At 40.2% G+C, this 17571-nt stretch overlaps 2 protein-coding genes across 3 annotated transcripts in view; one reads left to right on the plus strand and one right to left on the minus strand.

Annotated features, from left to right (window-relative positions):
* The window catches only part of rnf150b (ring finger protein 150b), a 14858-nt gene extending 7088 nt beyond the window's left edge, over nt 1-7770 (plus strand). The window contains exons 4-6 of the mRNA XM_023299070.3: nt 584-680; nt 2197-2443; nt 3286-7770. Coding sequence (XP_023154838.1) covers nt 584-680; nt 2197-2443; nt 3286-3401 — 460 coding nt within the window. The 3' untranslated portion in view covers nt 3402-7770. The remainder of the gene's footprint in view (nt 1-583; nt 681-2196; nt 2444-3285) is intronic.
* Nucleotides 7771-9227: 1457 nt separating this feature from the next.
* LOC111588621 (protein phosphatase methylesterase 1-like) lies at nt 9228-16617 on the minus strand. 2 transcript variants are annotated; one of them, XM_023299078.3, is made up of 12 exons: nt 16468-16617; nt 15456-15645; nt 15324-15381; nt 14916-14967; nt 14644-14798; nt 14461-14551; nt 13285-13350; nt 13041-13164; nt 11727-11844; nt 11509-11553; nt 9788-9852; nt 9228-9460 (listed from the first exon to the last, which is right to left on the minus strand). In XM_023299078.3, the coding sequence occupies exons 1-12, from the start codon at nt 16494-16496 to the stop codon at nt 9362-9364; spliced, it is 1092 nt and encodes a 363-aa protein (XP_023154846.1). In that variant the 5' UTR covers nt 16497-16617; the 3' UTR covers nt 9228-9361. The 2 variants fall into 2 exon arrangements, with proteins under 2 accessions (XP_023154846.1, XP_054863924.1); XM_055007949.1 differs by having other exon boundaries at nt 15456-15652; nt 16466-16617.
* Between the last annotated feature and the right edge of the window lie 954 nt (nt 16618-17571).

Here is a 17571-nt window from a genome sequence, read left to right on the forward strand (position 1 = left end):
ATTTTTACAGTATAGCATTAAAGTGGCATGAAAAAGCATTAAATCTGACTGGCTGATTTCCGCAGAAACCCTGGTTAAGCAGGTGACCCATGTACAGAGGCTGGTCCCCGACACAGCGGCCCGGGTTCCATTCCTTTGCTGAATGTCTTCCCCCAGGCAAAAAATGGCCAAAAAATAACTTGAAAGAAATATATATATAAAATACTAAAGAAAAATATGAATAATACAAAAAATACAAATAGATAAACCTGTAATATACAATAAATACAAACCGGTAAAATGGACATATTTTTGGAATGTAAACAGTGCAACAGGTGGCAGATCTGCTTTCATACAGAGAATCTGCAGTCTGTGTGATGTTACAATATTTACAGTTGTGTGTTTATGGTTCTCGTATGTGATTGGTTGACTGGAGGTCAGAGTTGAAGTCCCGACAGCTTGAGGGGAAAAAGTTAGAATGTTTTCTTGTCTTTCTTTGTTTTCATGTGATCTGAGAAACTATTGGTGGTTCCTGCTGGAAACAAAGATGATTTGTTGTTGAGTGTTTCCAGACTGACAGCAGAATCTTCCTTCCTCCCTGCAGACATTTGTTCCATAAGAGCTGCGTGGATCCGTGGCTGTTGGACCATCGCACGTGTCCCATGTGTAAGATGAACATCCTGAAGGCGCTCGGCATCGCGGTGAGTCTCAATTAGACAGAGGTAGTAGTAGTACTGTAATACTGTAAACCTGTGGAATCAGGAATGGTACAAGTGTTTAACTGTGAAACTAGTGAAGGTGGAGGTAAAAAAATCACTTCGACTGACCGAAGACTCATTAAGTGTCAGCATTGCAAGTCAACTTTACAGCAGCATTTAATCAGTTAATCACGAATATTTAAATAATCACCAACTGTTTTGATATTCAATGAATCAGTTTGAATATTTTTAGAAGAAAAACTGCAACTGTAGCTGTTTAACCCTCCTGTTGTCTTCATTTACGGGCACCCAAAAAAATATTGTTTCTTCGTCTGAAAAAAATCCAAAAATTCAGCAAAAAAAATCCACAAATTTCTGAAAATTTGCAAAACCTTCAGGAAGAAAATTCCAATAATTCCTTAAAAATTTTATTTTAAAAAAATCCCACAAATTTGGCAAGAAAATTCTTGTAAATATTTTCAAAAAATGAGTAAAATATTCCAAAAAGATCCTAAAAATATCTAAAGTGATCCCATGTATATCAGCAAAACTTCTGTTTTCTTTAAGAACATTCACATAAAAATCAACCAAAATCCAGTGAAATTCGATGGATTTTGGTTGATTTTTTGTGAATGCTCTTAAAGAAACATTTTTAACATTTCTTTTTTTTTCTACTAAAAAAATGTTCAAAGAGTTCCCAAAAATGTTGAAAATGTGGACATTAGAAGTTTCACTGTGAACATAGTTTTTTCCCACATTTTCAAACTTTAAAACGGGTCAGTTTTGACGCGCAGGATGACATGAGGGTTAAATATCAGTATTTTCTGGTTTCTTTCCTCTGTGACAGTAAACTGAATATCCTTGTACAAAATGAGACACTTGAGGAAACACTCATCTACTTTTTCTCCATTTTTATGAGGGATGTTTGATATTCTCTGCCCGATATTAGCATTAAAATGCAATATCTGTCAATATCGTTTTGGGGTTTTTTTTTGCCTTTCAAGAAAACCAATAAAATAATGCCTGGATTTTGCCATCATTTACACATAGAGGGATGGAGAGAGAGTATGAACTGTTGTTTGAGACAATTTTTTTGGTAAAAAAAAAAAAAAAAGGCATTTTTTCCATAACTGAAGTTAAAGTAGTTTTCTTATTTTGCACAGACAATGTTTACATTGGAATGCATCCAGTGAGGCATCACAATAAAATCAGGCATGATGTGTTAATTCCACCACAGGAGATGTGATGTTGAAGAGCCCACATATATCGGTATCAGTTGATATCGGAATCAGAAATTGAGAGTTGGATAGTATCGACATATCAGTTATTGGAAAAAAAAAAAAAAAGCAAATATCGGATATCCCGAATTTTACGGAACAGCAATAATCACAGAATAATTAGCAATAAAAATAATAGATTGTTTCCGTCTTGCTTCACGCAGAAAAATAAAAACAGTTTTAAGAAATGCTGCGAGATGAAACCCGATTCTTTACATTCTGACCTCTTGGACTCTCTGCAGCTGAACGCCGACTGTCTGGATGACCTGCCGCTGGACTACGATCTGGCTCTGGGCGGCGTGGGCGGAGTTGGGGCGTTGGCGCTGGAGGCGGTGGTGTCTGGGGCGTCCAGCGACGGAACGCTGAGCGAAGGCGGCTCCTCCGTGGTTCTGGACCCGGGCGTGAGACGGGTTGGGCTCCCGCAGGACTACCAGGACCCCGACACCCTGAGAGACAGTCCGGTGACCGCCACCACCGACACTCACACAGGTAACGGCACCACCCAGAGGTGCTCCTGCTGAACTGAAGGCGTCCTAATGAGGTTTTCCTGCTGAAACACGAAGGAAGAATCTATTAACCCTCGTGTCGTCCTGTGGGTCAAAATTGACCCATTTTAAAGTTAGAAAATGTGGAAGAAAATATATTTTCACAATGAAACTTCTGATGTCCACATTTTCAACATTTTTGCGAAATCTTTGAAAATTTTTTGGTGGAAAAAAAGAAATGTTAAAAATGTTTCTTAGAAACATTAACAAAAATCAGCCAAACTCCAGCGAATCTCACTGGATTTTGGCTGATTTTTTTTTTTTTTTAGTGAATGTTCTTCAAAAAACATGAGAAGTTTTAATGATATATATGTAATCACTTTAGATATTTTTAGGATTTTTTTGGAATATTTTTACTCACTTTTTCAAAATATTTACAGGAATTTTCTTGCCAAATTTTGGGGATTTTTAAAAAAATAAAACTTTTAAGAAATTATTGGAATTTTCTTCCTGAAGGTTTTGCAAATTTTCAGAAATTTGTGGAAGTTTTTTGCTGAATTTTGGATTATTTATTTATTTTTTTCGACATGAAACAATATTTTTTGATACCCGTAAATGAAGACAACATGAGGGTTAGACGTTGATCTAGAACCTGTCTGTTGTATTTCTTGTGCCGTTTCTCCAACTATGAAGCAGATTTAACAGATAATGAAGATTAAAACCTTCTCCATCTGCTGGTAGTTAAAAAAAAAATATTTTAAACGGCAAAAATTGTCTCCTCTCTAACTTTTATTTTTCCTTTTAAATGTCTTCTGAATGTAAACTCACCTGTCCTTCCTCTTACAGGTGAGCTCCAGCCAATGGCGAGCAGCGCCTCGGTGGCGTCATTCGTCATCGCCGTGGAGACGGGTCTGTCAGACGAGGAGGGGTCTATGGAGCCTCAGCTGGGGGACAAGTGCTGAGAGCAGAACCAAACCGGAATCGGGCCAAAACAGACTTCAGCGGGCCTGAAGGTCCGACAGCGACGAAAACATCTGAACTAAATCCGCTCCAAGCTCGGGCCGGGATCTGGTTCTGGTGACCAATCCAAACCCAGAACCAGCGTCAGGGTTCCGCTGGGTTCTTGTCTTAGACGTGTACCACACAACGCCAAACTCGCCCACTTGTCTGGACTCCAGGTGGACTCGAGCCCGGCTGGAACCAGGGCTGAGACCTGGATGGGTTTAAACCGTTTAATACAGAACCGTTCATTTTAGGAACCTGAAAGACCCGGTTTGGTTTTTGGTTCCACCGGGCTTGTCCCATTTTAAAATGTCTGCCGTCTCGGTTCGGTCCGTTTAGAAAGAAGAAAAAATAAACCTCCTGCTTCTTTTCAAACGCTGTTGAACCTTTTTGTGTGCAGATCCTTCAGTTGGGTTTCTGTCAATGATCCGGTCCAGGATCTTGAGGAGTTCTCTGGACCTTTTGTTGGAATATTCAGTTCCCTGGTTTCACCTGTCCCGGTTGGTCTGGATTGTTTGAACAGTTAATCTGGTTAATTTAGCTCCTGCTGATTAGCGTTGTTTCCGTCAGGACTTTTATTTGAGACGGACGCAGCTGCACCTTCTTCTCCTGGAACTTTGCTGACGGACTCATGGCAGTGTCACTACAGCAGTGTTGCTCGTTTCCTCTCTTTTTGCCCGTCTTTGTCTTTGTTTTCGTTGGGTTCTTCATCTTGACGGTGGTTTGGGTTCCAACAGGGTTCCTGGTTTCCATAACACAGAGCAGAAACGATGAGTTTAAATCAGTCTTTCTAAAGGCCACAACATGGTACTTTAGTCTTACTCTTGCTGTACGGACCAGTCCAGACCAGAACATGGACGATCCTGTTGACAAGACGTTGACAGAACGTCCACTAATTGAACCTTTTCTGTTTTCTCTGTAGGAACCAACAACTTGGATGTTAACTCAGAGTGACCATGACGACCCCAACAATCAATCGATTGGTTGTCGATATCAGATTAACCACCAACTGTTCTGATTATCAGGTTATTTATTTATATTTTAACTCTTTCAAATCTGTGATTGCAGATTCTTCAATGTGAATATTCAGGTTTCTTTCCTTCTCTATGACACTAAACTGAATATCCACACTGTTCTTGGCAATGTTCTGACTGCAGGAACGCTCCCTGTAGAACCTTTAGAACCTCATTGAGGGCAGCTGATTGGTTAAATTCAGAGAGGACAACATGTTTTCTGTCCTCTCTAATCACCATCAGGACCATAAAGTTCTCCAGATGGTCCAACACAATGAACCTCCATTGTTTTGTTGGTTTGATCTGGTTGGTTCTGGTCTCTGAGTTAATATGTGGATCTCCAGTGGAAACAGAAAGACTGAAGGTTGATCCTGTAAACCTTCATCTGAACAGAGTTTCCATCCATCCATTATCTCCACACCTCTTTATCCTCTGTAGGGAAATCCTCCTGTTGAGCTTTCTTTAAGTCTTTAGGTTCAGTTTTATATCAACATGTCATGTGAGGAGGAACTTTCTGATCATTTCTGGGTTTAAAGACAGAACCTGGTTTCCTGTTTGAAGTCACAGATCAGAGCTAACGGATGTAAAGATGGATCCTGGTTCTGTTTTTCTGTCCCGACTACTCGTCTCACGCTGCCTTTTTGAAGACACATTTACCTTCCACCCGACAATCATGGATCGGAGCTTTGAACCTGCTGATCCTCTCTGTGGACTTAAAGGGTCGGATCTGCAGCTGGAACACCTCAGCGGCTGTAAACTGGTCAATCAGCGACACGAGCTGTGAAGAAACGGACACTCGAGCACAGAATGGCAGCCCAACGTGTAAATATAAATGTACATTAACCCGAGTTCACCGTCGGACCGCGTGGAGTCGCGTCACGTCGCCGCCGTGAGCGTCCCGAGAGAGATAAAGATTGTCGTCTATTTTGATACCAGAGGAGACGTTTATTTTTGTAACGAAGAGACGGAGTTCCTCCCGCTCCGTCTGGATGATTCTCAGCGAGGTCGAGTTCCGATCAGGCACATTTCAGTGTTGATTATTTGTGCAATTGTACAGTTTGCAGAGGACCTCAACGAAACGAAACCCAAAACTATTGTGAAATATGTGACGGTTCTGGATGGAAACTGAGAGAAGTGAGCCGAGTGCAGGAGAACCAAAGCTGCACTGATCCGTCCGGCAAAATGGGAATAAAAGGGCGTAAAGTTAAACAGTTGGCTTCTAAAAAGAGTAAAAGTCCTGCTGGAACTGATGATGATAATGTTTGGGGTAATTAAGTGAAGATGGTGCTTCTGGTTCAGGTTCTGGTTCATTTTCTCTCAGACTCTCATCAGAACACTTTTATTTTGTAAGGTTCTTCCTGTTTCTCTGCTGCCTCCTCACGTTGAGGACCAGTTTGTATTCAAACCAGCATGTTCGACGGCGATGTCTCGGCCACTTTTCTTTGAGTAACAGTTTCTTCTTTATTTTCAAGGAATTCTTCTGTTTCTTTGATTATGTGGAAACAAACTTAAACCTCCTTTGAATCTGTTTCCGTTTGAGCCGCAGAAACTGAAGCTGGCGTGACACGATGATCCGTCACTGTCGGACTCCTTGTTTGCTTTTAACGCGACATAAAACCGTCAAAGCTGCTGTTTTAATTTGGTGCTCTTATTCTGAAATCGCCTGTTTGTGTTTATTCAACACGCACTTCCTGCCAGAGAGAAAGCTTTCAGAAGAATGTTTATTTTTCATATTTTTGGACCCAAAACGGACATATTTTGCTTCAGCAACATGTAAAATATGTAAATTAACAGCCTCACTTCTGTATTCAACTCGATCCTCTTTAGATTTATAAATTTAAATCGACACGTGAGGAAAATCAACCTTCCCGTGATAGCAACCGCTAACAGGATGTTTAAGGTGTTAGGAAGTTCACATCCATGAGTTGAGGAACAAGATTTTAGAAATTTTGTCGTCTTGAAGCAGAAAATAGAGAAACTTGGAATCAGTTTTTTTATTTTTATGAAGCTAAATTATTCCAAAAACATTCCAGTTTCCTGTAATGCTGGACAGAAATGTGCAAACTATGACTTCTTGATGAGCATCTCATCATTATTGTTGTAATTATTCGATGGCGAGTCCACTTTACCACATCTTTAAATTGCAGAGTTTTGTTTCTGAGTTCTGTGGAAAACAATTCTAGTAAGAAAGACTCGATTATGAGGTTTTATCTATCATCTTCCATCTATCTATGTTAGCATCGGCTAACAGGAAGTTGTAGATGTTAGGGTTAGTTTCACATGTGCACTGTTAATTTTAGCGACAAGATTTTACAAATTCTGTCTTGAAGTCGAAAATAGAGAAACTTGAAATCAGTTTTTTATTTTAATGAAGCAGTTTCCTGCAGTGATGGACGGGAATGTGCAAACCAGAACTTCTTGAGGAGCATCTCATCATTATGCTGTAATTATGGGATGGTGAGTCCACAGTATCGCATCCTTAAATCACGATTCTAGTAAATGAGACTGTTAATTATGAGGTTTCGTCTCAAACACAGGGATAACGTAAAGGTTTCGTAGCAACGAGATAAATGTAAAAATGTGAAGAAACAACCAGATTAATGACAAGAAACGACTCAAAGACCAAACCCAACTTTCTCTTCTTCTATTGGCTTTAACAGTCTGAGAATGAAGCTTTAAGAGATTAAAGTTAAACTTGGACCATCGTGTCACTGCCAGTAATGACTTCCGGTTGGTTCATCACCTCCCCGAATGCTGCGTTCTGATCGGTTGCTCGGCCTCTTTTGTTGATGCACTTTAAATTCTGTTACTCTGGAAGGTTCTGGAAAAATTTCTCCTTTTGTTCCCTTCACGACTCTTTTCTTTACATCTTTGCTTGTCCACTGTTTTTGTGTGGGGGTTTTTTGCCAGTTTTTCCTCACCGTTGGGGATATTTCTGGATTATTATAGATTCTACTTCTTTTCTGCTGAGAAGAAGTTTTTGGATGATGTTTTCAGGTGGATTTTAAAGCATTTCAAGGACTCCGCGGGTGTTCGGTTATAATTCTTCAAAGGCGGAACTTTCGATCCTTCCAGAGAAGCTGAGAGACGATCTGCTGCCAGGACAACAAGGTGCGATGTCATGTTCGTTTCTACGGTATTAACGTGGACTTTGTTTTCCAGAACGTCCGTTTGTGCGATTTGTCCTGCAACCTTCATAAACGTGTAAATACAGGCGGCGTGACTCCATGTTGTTTCTGTGTTTCAGTTGTTGCACGTGTCCTGATCCAGGACAGAATTTAAATAAAGTTACTGCAAGTTTTTGTTTTTATTCCAACCTGCTGCCTCTGTTTTTGTTTCTCCTTGTCATAGAAATTCACAGTGAATAATCTTTAACTATGTAGCAGCAGAAGAAGACTTGTAAGTATAATGTAAGTAAATTATTATATGACACGGATATTATAGTTGGCTTTCATCAGTCTTTACTGCCCTGTTCTGAAGTGTCCTTCACAGAAACTACTTTTTCCATTGATTGAGCCAAATCTGAAGCAGCTGCTGTCTGTTTTTACAGCTAGATCGTGAAAGTAGTTCACTGCCTGTGGAGTCATTTTAGGAGCCCTGATTAGTGATACTATGACTCCTTCTATAGCTCTGATTAGTGGCACTATGACTCCTGCTTTAGCTCTGATTAGTGGTACTATGACTCCTATAGCTCTGCTTAGTGGCACTATGACTCCTTCTATACCCGAAGCCCTGATTAATGGTACTATGACTCCTTCTATACCTGAAGCCCTGATTAATGGTACTATGACTCCTTCTATACCTCCTGATTAGTGGTACTATGACTCCTTCTATACCTCCTGATTAATGGTACTATGACTCCTTCTATAGTTCATGATGAATGGTACTATGACTCCTTCTATATCTCCTGATTAATGGTACTATGACTCCTTCTATAGTTCCTGATTAGTGGTACTATGACTCCTACTGTACCTACAGTCCTGGTTAGTGGTACTATGACTACTTTTATACCTACAGTCCTGATTAATAGTACTATGACTCCTTCTATACCTCCTGATTAGTGGTACTATGACTCCTTCTATACCTCCTGATTAGTGGTACTATGACTCCTTCTGTACCTCCTGATTAGTGCTACTATGACTCCTTCTGTACCTCCTGATTAGTGCTACTATGACTCCTGTACCTCCTGATTAGTGGTACTATGACTCCTGTACCTCCTGATTAGTGGTACTATGACTCCTTCTGTACCTCTTGATTAGTGCTACTATGACTCCTTCTAGACCTCCTGATTAGTGGTACTATGACTCCTTCTATACCTCCTGATTAGTGGTACTATGACGCCGTCTATACCTCCTGATTAGTGGTACTATGACTCCATCTATACCTCCTGATTAGTGGTACTATGACTCCTTCTATACCTACAGTCCTGATTAATAGTACTATGGCTCCTTCTACACCTCCTGATTAGTGGTATTATGACTCCTTCTATATCTCCTGATTAGTGGTATTATGACTCCTTCTAGACCTCCTGATTAGTGGTACTATGACTCCTTCTAGACCTCCTAATTAGTGGTACTATGACTCCTTCTGTACCTCCTGATTAGTGGTACTATGACTCCTCCTACACCTCCTGATTAGTGGTACTATGACTCCTCCTACACCTCCTGATTAGTGGTACTATGACTCCTTCTAGACCTCCTGATTAGTGGTACTATGACTCCTTCTAGACCTCCTGATTAGTGGTACTAATATCTTGAAAATAAAGAGAGTTCATGGATTTCTCTAGTTTTATTCTGTACATCAGCACTTTGAACAGCCAGCAGTAGGAGTAGCATCACACAGCGTTTGAGTTTTACTATGCAGAGTTACTATCAGAGAACATCGCTGTATTTCTGTTCTAACTAGTTCTAGTTTTCATTGCAGTTTTCTTTTTCTGACTTCTTTGTTTCTCTTCTGGCTTCGGCGAACTTGTGTCTCAACAGGAAGGCAGCGACAGCTTCGGCCACCTACAAACAAACAAATGGCAAATACTGTAGAAAGTCGGTTGTGGCTCCGAGGGAACATCACTGAATCTGTTTAAATGTGTTTATTCACTAAATATCTGGACACTGTTTCCATTCTGTTGTTTATTTTTATCTAATGAGTCACAAACTACCATCAAAACCTGACAAACTGCTAAATCTGTCCTTTAAAAATGTCATCATGTTTAAATTAATGTGAGTTTCATGAATCCAGAAACATCTTTGTTGATGTTTTGATGCAACTAAATGGCATTTTTCTTTAAATTGTGAGCTTTTAACTGATGTGAAGGACGACATGAGTAGTTTTCTCACCTTCTCTGGCTTGTCTTCTTGCACTGCGTGGCCACAGGGGGGCAGCACCTGCATCATGAATTTACCTGGAGACGAGGAGCCAACAGGTGAGTCGGTCTGAGACTCATTCACACCTAAATGATTCTGGACTGTGACCTAAAGGAGTCGAATGTTTTCCTGTCAAAGTAATCTGATTACTGTGGATTTAATGCAGAAATCTAAACTAGTAGTTTGTGACATCAGAGACAATACTGTCAGAAGTAATCAGATTACTGTTAGAGGATACAGTATAGAGTAATTTCATGTCTCAGAGGTTTTATGTGTTTTGTTGACCATCGGTTGTCTGTGGAGGTTTTTTGTCGACTCTCTTGTCAGTTCCAGCGTCGACTGACAGAAGCAGCTGTTTCTGAGAGGAAGGGCTGCCTGGGGGTGTGTTTGTGTTCGTTTGTTTGTGTTCGTTTGTTGGTGTGCATGTGTATTTATGTGTTTGCATTTGTGTGTGTTCATATTTGTGTTTGTGTATTTTTGTGCATATGTGCATGTTTATATTTGTTCAGTGTGTTTGCGTATTAGTGTATTTGTGGTTTAGTGTGACTGTTTTTGTGTATTTTTTTGTTTGTGTATTTGTGTGCATATTTGCATTTTTATATTTGGTTGTTTTTAGTTGTCGATTTGTGTATTTGTATATTTTGTGTATTGGTGTGTTTGTGCATATTTGCATCTTTGTGTTTGTTTGTGTACTTGTGTGTTTGTGTATTAGTTTGTGTGTGTCGTTTCATTTGTGTGTTTGTGTATTTTGTGTATTTATGTGTTTGTGAATTTGTGTGCGTATTTGCATGTTTATATTTGTGTGTTTCAGTGTTGAGTGTTTGTGTGTTAGTGTATTTGTGTGTTTGTGTATATGTGTGTTAGTGTATTTGCAGAGTCAAAAATTGCTCTTTAAAGTTGCTCTATATTAGCTAAAATTGCTCCGTATTAGTTAAAGTTGCTCTGTATTAGTTAAAGTTGCTCTGTATTAGTTAAAGCTGCTCTGTATTAGTTAAAGTTGCTCTGTATTAGTTAAAGTTGCTCTGTATTAGTTAAAGTTGCTCTGTATTAGTTAAAGTTGCTCTGTATTAGTTAAAGCTGCTCTGTATTAGTTAAAGTTGCTCTGTATTAGTTAAAGTTGCTCTGTATTAGTTAAAGTTGCTCTGTATTAGTTAAAGTTGCTCTGTATTAGTTAAAGTTGCTCTACATTAGTTAAAGTTGCTCTGTATTAGTTAAAGTTGCTCTATATTAGTTAAAGTTGCTCTGTATTAGTTAAAGTTGCTCTGTATTAGTTAAAGTTGCTCTGTATTAGTTAAAGTTGCTCCGTATTAGTTAAAGTTGCTCTACATTAGTTAAAGTTGCTCTACATTAGTTAAAGTTGCTCCGTATTAGTTAAAGTTGCTCTGTATTAGTTAAAGTTGCTCTGTATTAGTTAAAGTTGCTCTACATTAGTTAAAGTTGCTCCGTATTAGTTAAAGTTGCTCCGTATTAGTTAAAGTTGCTCCGTATTAGTTAAAGTTGCTCCGCATTAGTTAAAGTTGCTCTATATTAGTTAAAGTTGCTCTGTATTAGTTAAAGTTGCTTCCTTCTTAGTGTCCAGCTGAATCAGGAAGTGATGACTGTTTGTAATGCAGCAGCACAGCAACAACCACAATAACTTAATTTAAAACCCACTGAAGAATTAAAAGTCTGTTCTGTGTCACGTTGAGTCTCACCTTGCATCTGGCCGATCGTCAGATCTCTATCCAGCCGGTCGATTCCTGAAAATTCAAATGGGACGACGTGAAAAAATACAGAAATGCTGAAAAAAACAAGTATTGGTGTTTACTGATGTGACTCCCTGAAACTACAAATCCCAGATCTTTGTCATCATGTAAAAGTCCAACAGTAACTAAACTCTAAATGCTTTTATTTTGAAGAGTAAAGCACCGACCCGCCAGCAGCAGCAGTTTGGGCAGGTTACAGGACAGGAAGAGGTTGGAGGTCCCTCTGAACCAGCCGTCCCAGTACTTCTCCGACTTCGACAGGTCTATACGCCACCGGTACACAGTCTGGATGCAAAAACACACAGCGCTGTGAAAAAGCCCCCCTACAGACTTCTTCTATTTTTGCATATTTGTCACACTTACGTGTTTCAGGCCGTCGAACTAATTTTAAGACAAAGATAATCCAAAAAACACAAAATATACAGCTTTTAAATGATGATTTTATTTGTTGAAGTTAAAATGCGGTCCAGACACGCTTTGTCCAAAAAAGTATTTGCCCCCCCCCTACAGATTTCATCCATTTTTGCATATTTGTCACACTTAAATGTTTCTATTCTATATCAATATTAGACAAAGATAACAAAGTATAACACAAAAACAGCCTTTAAATGATGATTTCATTTGTTGAAGTTAAGACGGAGTCCAGACACATTTTGTCCTAAAAAGTATTTGTCCCCCTGCTATAGATTTCTTCTGTTTTCTCATATTTGTCACACTTACATGTTTCTATTCTACGTTAATATTAGACAAAATACAAAATGCTGTTTTTCAATGATGATCGTTTCATTTATTGAAGTTAAAATGCATTCCAGACACAGTTTGCCCTAAAAAATATTTGCCCCCCTCCTACAGATTTCTTCTATTTTTGCACATTTGTCATATTTAAATGTTTGTATTCTATGTTATTATTAGACAAAGATGACCCAAAATACACAAAATAAAGCCTTTAAATGATGACTTCATTTGTTGAAGGTAAAATGCGGTCCAACACACTTTGCCCTAAAAAGTATTTTCTCCCCTCCTAGATTTCTTTGATTTTTGCATATTTGTCACACTTATATGTTTCTATTCTATGTTAATATTAGACAAAGATAACCCAAAAAAACTACAAAAAGCAGCTTTTAAGTGATGACTTCATTTGCTGAAGTTAAAATGCGGTCCAGACATTTTGCACTAAAAAAAATTTGCCCCCGCCTATAAATTTCTTTGATATTTGCATATTTATCACACTTAAATGTTTCTATTCTTTGTTAATATTAGACAAAGACAACCCAACAAAATTCAAAATGCAGTTTTTAAATGACGATGATTTCGCCCTAAACAGTGATCGCCCCCTCAGTTACCAATCTACCATTTGACCGTTGGGTTCAGTTTCACTAGTCCTACCATTGAAAGTATAGAACACACATTAATACCCAACCGGCATTGATAATAGTGTCGTCAGTCTGTGAAATATTCCTTTGTCATCAATGTTTTCATACCTCTGATGCTGCGTTCTCTTTGTCGTTCACGTAGCTCTGATCGTAGAACTCTTCGTTCCGCTCGACGACCATGTCGGTCACCGGACTGGGCTGTTCCAGAGTGTCGGCTTCCTCCGCCTCGCATCTAACAGGAAGTGGGTGAGAAAACACAATAAACAGGAGTTACGAGCATAAACAGTTTCCCTCAGATACTACAAGTGTACTACAAACCATTCAATATTTACGTTGTCGGGTGGTTGCCTACCTTTTTATCTGACCAACCATTGAGACTCTGGCAGATTCCAGGTTTCTGATTTGACCGCTCTTTACGCTGAAAGGCAAACAAAGAGAAAAAAGACTTTCAGGTCCCATATTGTTCCAATTTCAGCAGATTCAGTCTCACAGAATGTTTCTTCAGTGTTCTTCAGTCAGAGATGGTTGATTTTTCCATCCTGGTTTCAGTGTCTGTAGCTTTAAATGAGCTGCCACTGGCCCCGCCCCCTTCAGGACAAAGGCTCTCTCTGGCGGATGAAAGAGTATCTGAGAGCAGGACTTTCTATCTAGCTAATGGATGGAAACAGCAGCTGAGTTTAGGTTGAACGTGATAACGTAATAACCCAACTCCTTGTTAGTGGCTTAAATCAAAGTTTCCACAGAACTGCTCAGAACAAAACAAAAAGTTTGCAAAAGAACGTGAAAAAAAGTCTGATGAATTTTGAAGAACTTTATTTGTTCAGAAGAAGATAAATCTGTTGGGCTGAGATGGAGTCCAGCATGTTTGAACCTGATCAGGACAAAGACAGTGGATGCATAGTCCTGACAGTGAAGCATGGAGGTGGGAGTATGATGAGTGTAAAAGGTGTTGATGACATTTATAGATGGAACCACGAATGTCTGAGGATAAACCAAAATACTGGCTGATGAGACAACTACAGAAACTGGAAGAAGAGGAAGATTCCAGCAGGAGAACCATCTAAAAAACAACATCACACAAGAGCTTCTACACAAGAGAAAAGTGGGTTCCAATAAGCTAGGGTTGCTTTGGTCTGAAGAATCAGTGTGTTCATGGTGTTAAAGGTTAGAACCTTCCAGTCGTTCTTGAACGTCCTGGTTCTAAACAAATGAGATGGTTCCTAGCTGAAACTAAAACTCTGTACTCCAAAGTAAAATAGTGAGGAACGACTCACTGCAGGTTCATAGGGTGGATTTAGCTTTTTGACTGTTGAGCTTGTGTTTATGGATATTAGTTAGGTAGCTGTTTCTGCTAACCATTGTGAATTTGGAAGTTTCCCTGCTCCATCCATGCATCCATCCATCCATCCATCCATCCATCCATCCATCATCCATCCATCCATCCATCCATCCATCCATCCATCCATCAATCCCATCCCAACCCAACCCAGATACAAACTCTCTGAAGGCGTGAACCTTACATCCTCACCTCCACTCTATTGCGTGGTCCATGGACTTGAAGGACTTAGGTCGTCCCTTCAGGAAGTTCTGGATGCTGTGGAGTGCATCCATGGCGCTGCCTGCAAGACGACCGGGAGAAGAACGATCGTCATGAACATTGGAATATCCAAGTTGAGAAACACTCCTTCTGACCTGGAGTCACTCAGCTCACCCTCCACCACGTCTATGGCCACCAGGCCCACGGTGGCAGGAAGCAGTGTGTTGCTCGCCGTGTGCACCGCGATCGCCCCGCCGACGCCGTGGCCAATCAGGACGATAGGGGGAGGAGTCTCGCCGTAGCAAGCTCGAATCACATTGGCTACATCGCTGAGGGTGATAACAGCTGGTTAATTTTTAGGAGAATTGCTGATTACAGTTGTAAAATGCTGCTGTGATGGAAACCTGATAAGAGAAAGCTTTGTTTGTTTGCGTCAATGCTTTTACCTGGACATGGTTTGAGTTGAGAAGTCGTCTGATTGGCGGACAAGAGTGTCACCTTAACAGAGACGAAAACGTCAAAACAAAACATATTATACTTGGCCTGATGGGAAGATAAGCCACTGAAAACCCAATAAAATGGCCACAGGAGGCCTGAACTGTCAGACTGACTCCACCTATTTACTGGAAACATCCATACAGTAAACAACTAAATGAAGCATCAACCCTTAGAGCCTGACCAGTTCACGTCCCTCCTTCTCGAAGTATCAAATGGAACCAGACACAGAAGACTTTTCCTCTTGATCTTAGGGCCACTGCAAGTATTATCATAAATGATGGAACATCTGGGTAGTCTCGACTGTTCTGAAAATCTGATTGCAGATCTGAGAGATGTGGAACTTTGTAACTCCTCACCGTGACCTCGGAGGTCCATGGCCAGAACCCTGCAGGTCACTCTGCTGGCGATGGCCGTCTGAAGAGCAGGAAAACAGTTAGTATCAATAATAGGCATCAGTGAGTGGGTGAATCATTGAATCTGTGACTCACAGTGAAGACGGCCCAGGACAGAGCCGAGTGTCCTCCTCCATGCAGAAGAACCAGCAGCGGTCCATCACTTCCTGCTTTATAGATCCTGAAGACGTCACGGCTGTCACTCGCTCCCACGGCAACGTCCTCCATCTGGTCGAAATACTCCCGCCACGACACCGGCGAGTAGTCAGGCTTATGTCCGACCTCACTGGTCGACATGTAGACGAAGAAACACAAACACTGTTTACTACCTACACACCCAGCCAGAAGAACATCTGTTTGAGGAACATTTAACTCTGAAGAACCACCAAATACTGAAGGTGAAGATACATTAGTTGGGCTCAGATGGAGTCCAGCATGTCTGAACCTGATCAGGATGACCACAGTGGATGCATAGTCCTGACAATGAAGCATGAAAAACTATTTTCACAATCTAGCTGTGAAAAACAGACGGCAGCCGCTTCAGATTTCGCACAATCAATGTAAAAATCAGAGTTTCTGTGGAGCTTCTGTGAAGGACTCTTCAGAACATCAACCTCTTTGGATGGAGGACAAGAACCAAACCTGGTTGCTGCTCAGAACCAGAACTAAACTTCCAGATGAACATTTGCTAAAGAACGTGAGAAGAAGCCTGATGGATGTTGGAGAACATTCTTTGATCAGATGAAGATAAATGAGTTGGGCTCAGATGGATTCCAGATGTTTGAACCTGACCAGGACGACCACAGTGGATGCATAGTCCTGACAGCGAAACACGGAGGTGGAAGTATGATGAGTGTACAAGGTGTTGATGACATTTCTAGATGGAACCATGAATGTCTGAGCATAAATTAGAATGCTGGCTGAGGAGACACCGTCCAGTCTGAAGAAGCTGATAGTGAAGAAAAATGAGCTCAAAGTGAAGAAAAAATGAACTCAAAGTGAGGAAAAATCAGCTTAAAGTGAGGAAAAGTGGAGCAATGGACAGAAGTTTGGGATGAGTGTTTTCAGGTGAAGAGCTTCTCAGGTGTTTTTCGGACAGGTGACTTACTGCTCGCTGTCGACGTTTTCTTCCCACATGCTGCTTCTCAGCACCAGGACGCCCAATCAGCTGCTGGTGTGTTGATTCTATGAAATGTGAGATTTTCCTTCATAAGAACTTGGCTGCTGCTGTGCTGAGCGAGCGACTGGCTGCTGCTGTCAGAACAAATCCTACAGGACAATACCGGGTCAGCTGCTGCTGTCAGGTGGTGTCCTATTGGCTGAGGAGGCTGAAGGGGGCGGGACAGGTAAGGTGCTTCATCCACGTCTCTGGTCAGCTTCAGGAGAAGATTCTGGTAACTGGTATCTGTCAGCTGAGCCTGAAGTAGAACTCAGGATCAATCCAGAGTTTCTGATGGAACATTTCACAGTGAAAAACGCCTCAAATTAACACCAAAACTCACATTTTATTCCTCACTGACTCATTTTTCACTGTGATATGAAATTCTGCAGCTCAATGGAAACAATTAATCCCAAAAAACAGTAAAAACTTGACTTTTTTTATTTGAGATTCTCATCCTAAACTTAGTTTTTCTTCACTGTTGCTCATTTTTCTTCACTGTGATTCATTTTTCTTCATTGCAGGTTAACTTTTCTTCACTGTTGCTAATCTTTCTTCATTTTGAGCTCATTTTTCTTCATTTTGGGTTAATTTTTTTCACTGTGGACTAATTTTTCCTCACTCTGGGCTCATCTTTGTCTTCTTGTTGTAGAATGAAGTGATTTTGATGAACTAAAATCACTTGATTAATCTCAGATTTAATTCATTTTCTCTCTCAAATCCATCTAAATGTTGAAAATCCAATGATTCTTTCTGTTTTTGCAATTTCTGGCTGCTAGATGATGCCATTTTAGGGGTATTTTTTAGGTTTTGGGTTCAAATTGTTTACAGAATTTTGGTCATTAACTGGTTTTGTGATGCTCACATGAGAAATTAGCAAACAGAGGAAGGTAAAATAAAGTGGAAACAGCTTCTGCAGAAAGTGTTTTGAGTACCAGCCTTCTATAAATTAACGTTTACACGTTTTTTAGTTGTCTTGATCAGTGAAAATGTGAAAACAAGTTTCCACAAATCAGATGTCTCTGTATGCATTCAGATTATTAAAGAGGAAGC

Source organism: Amphiprion ocellaris, chromosome 23, assembly GCF_022539595.1.
Source record: "Amphiprion ocellaris isolate individual 3 ecotype Okinawa chromosome 23, ASM2253959v1, whole genome shotgun sequence".
Classification (NCBI taxonomy): domain Eukaryota; kingdom Metazoa; phylum Chordata; class Actinopteri; family Pomacentridae; genus Amphiprion; species Amphiprion ocellaris.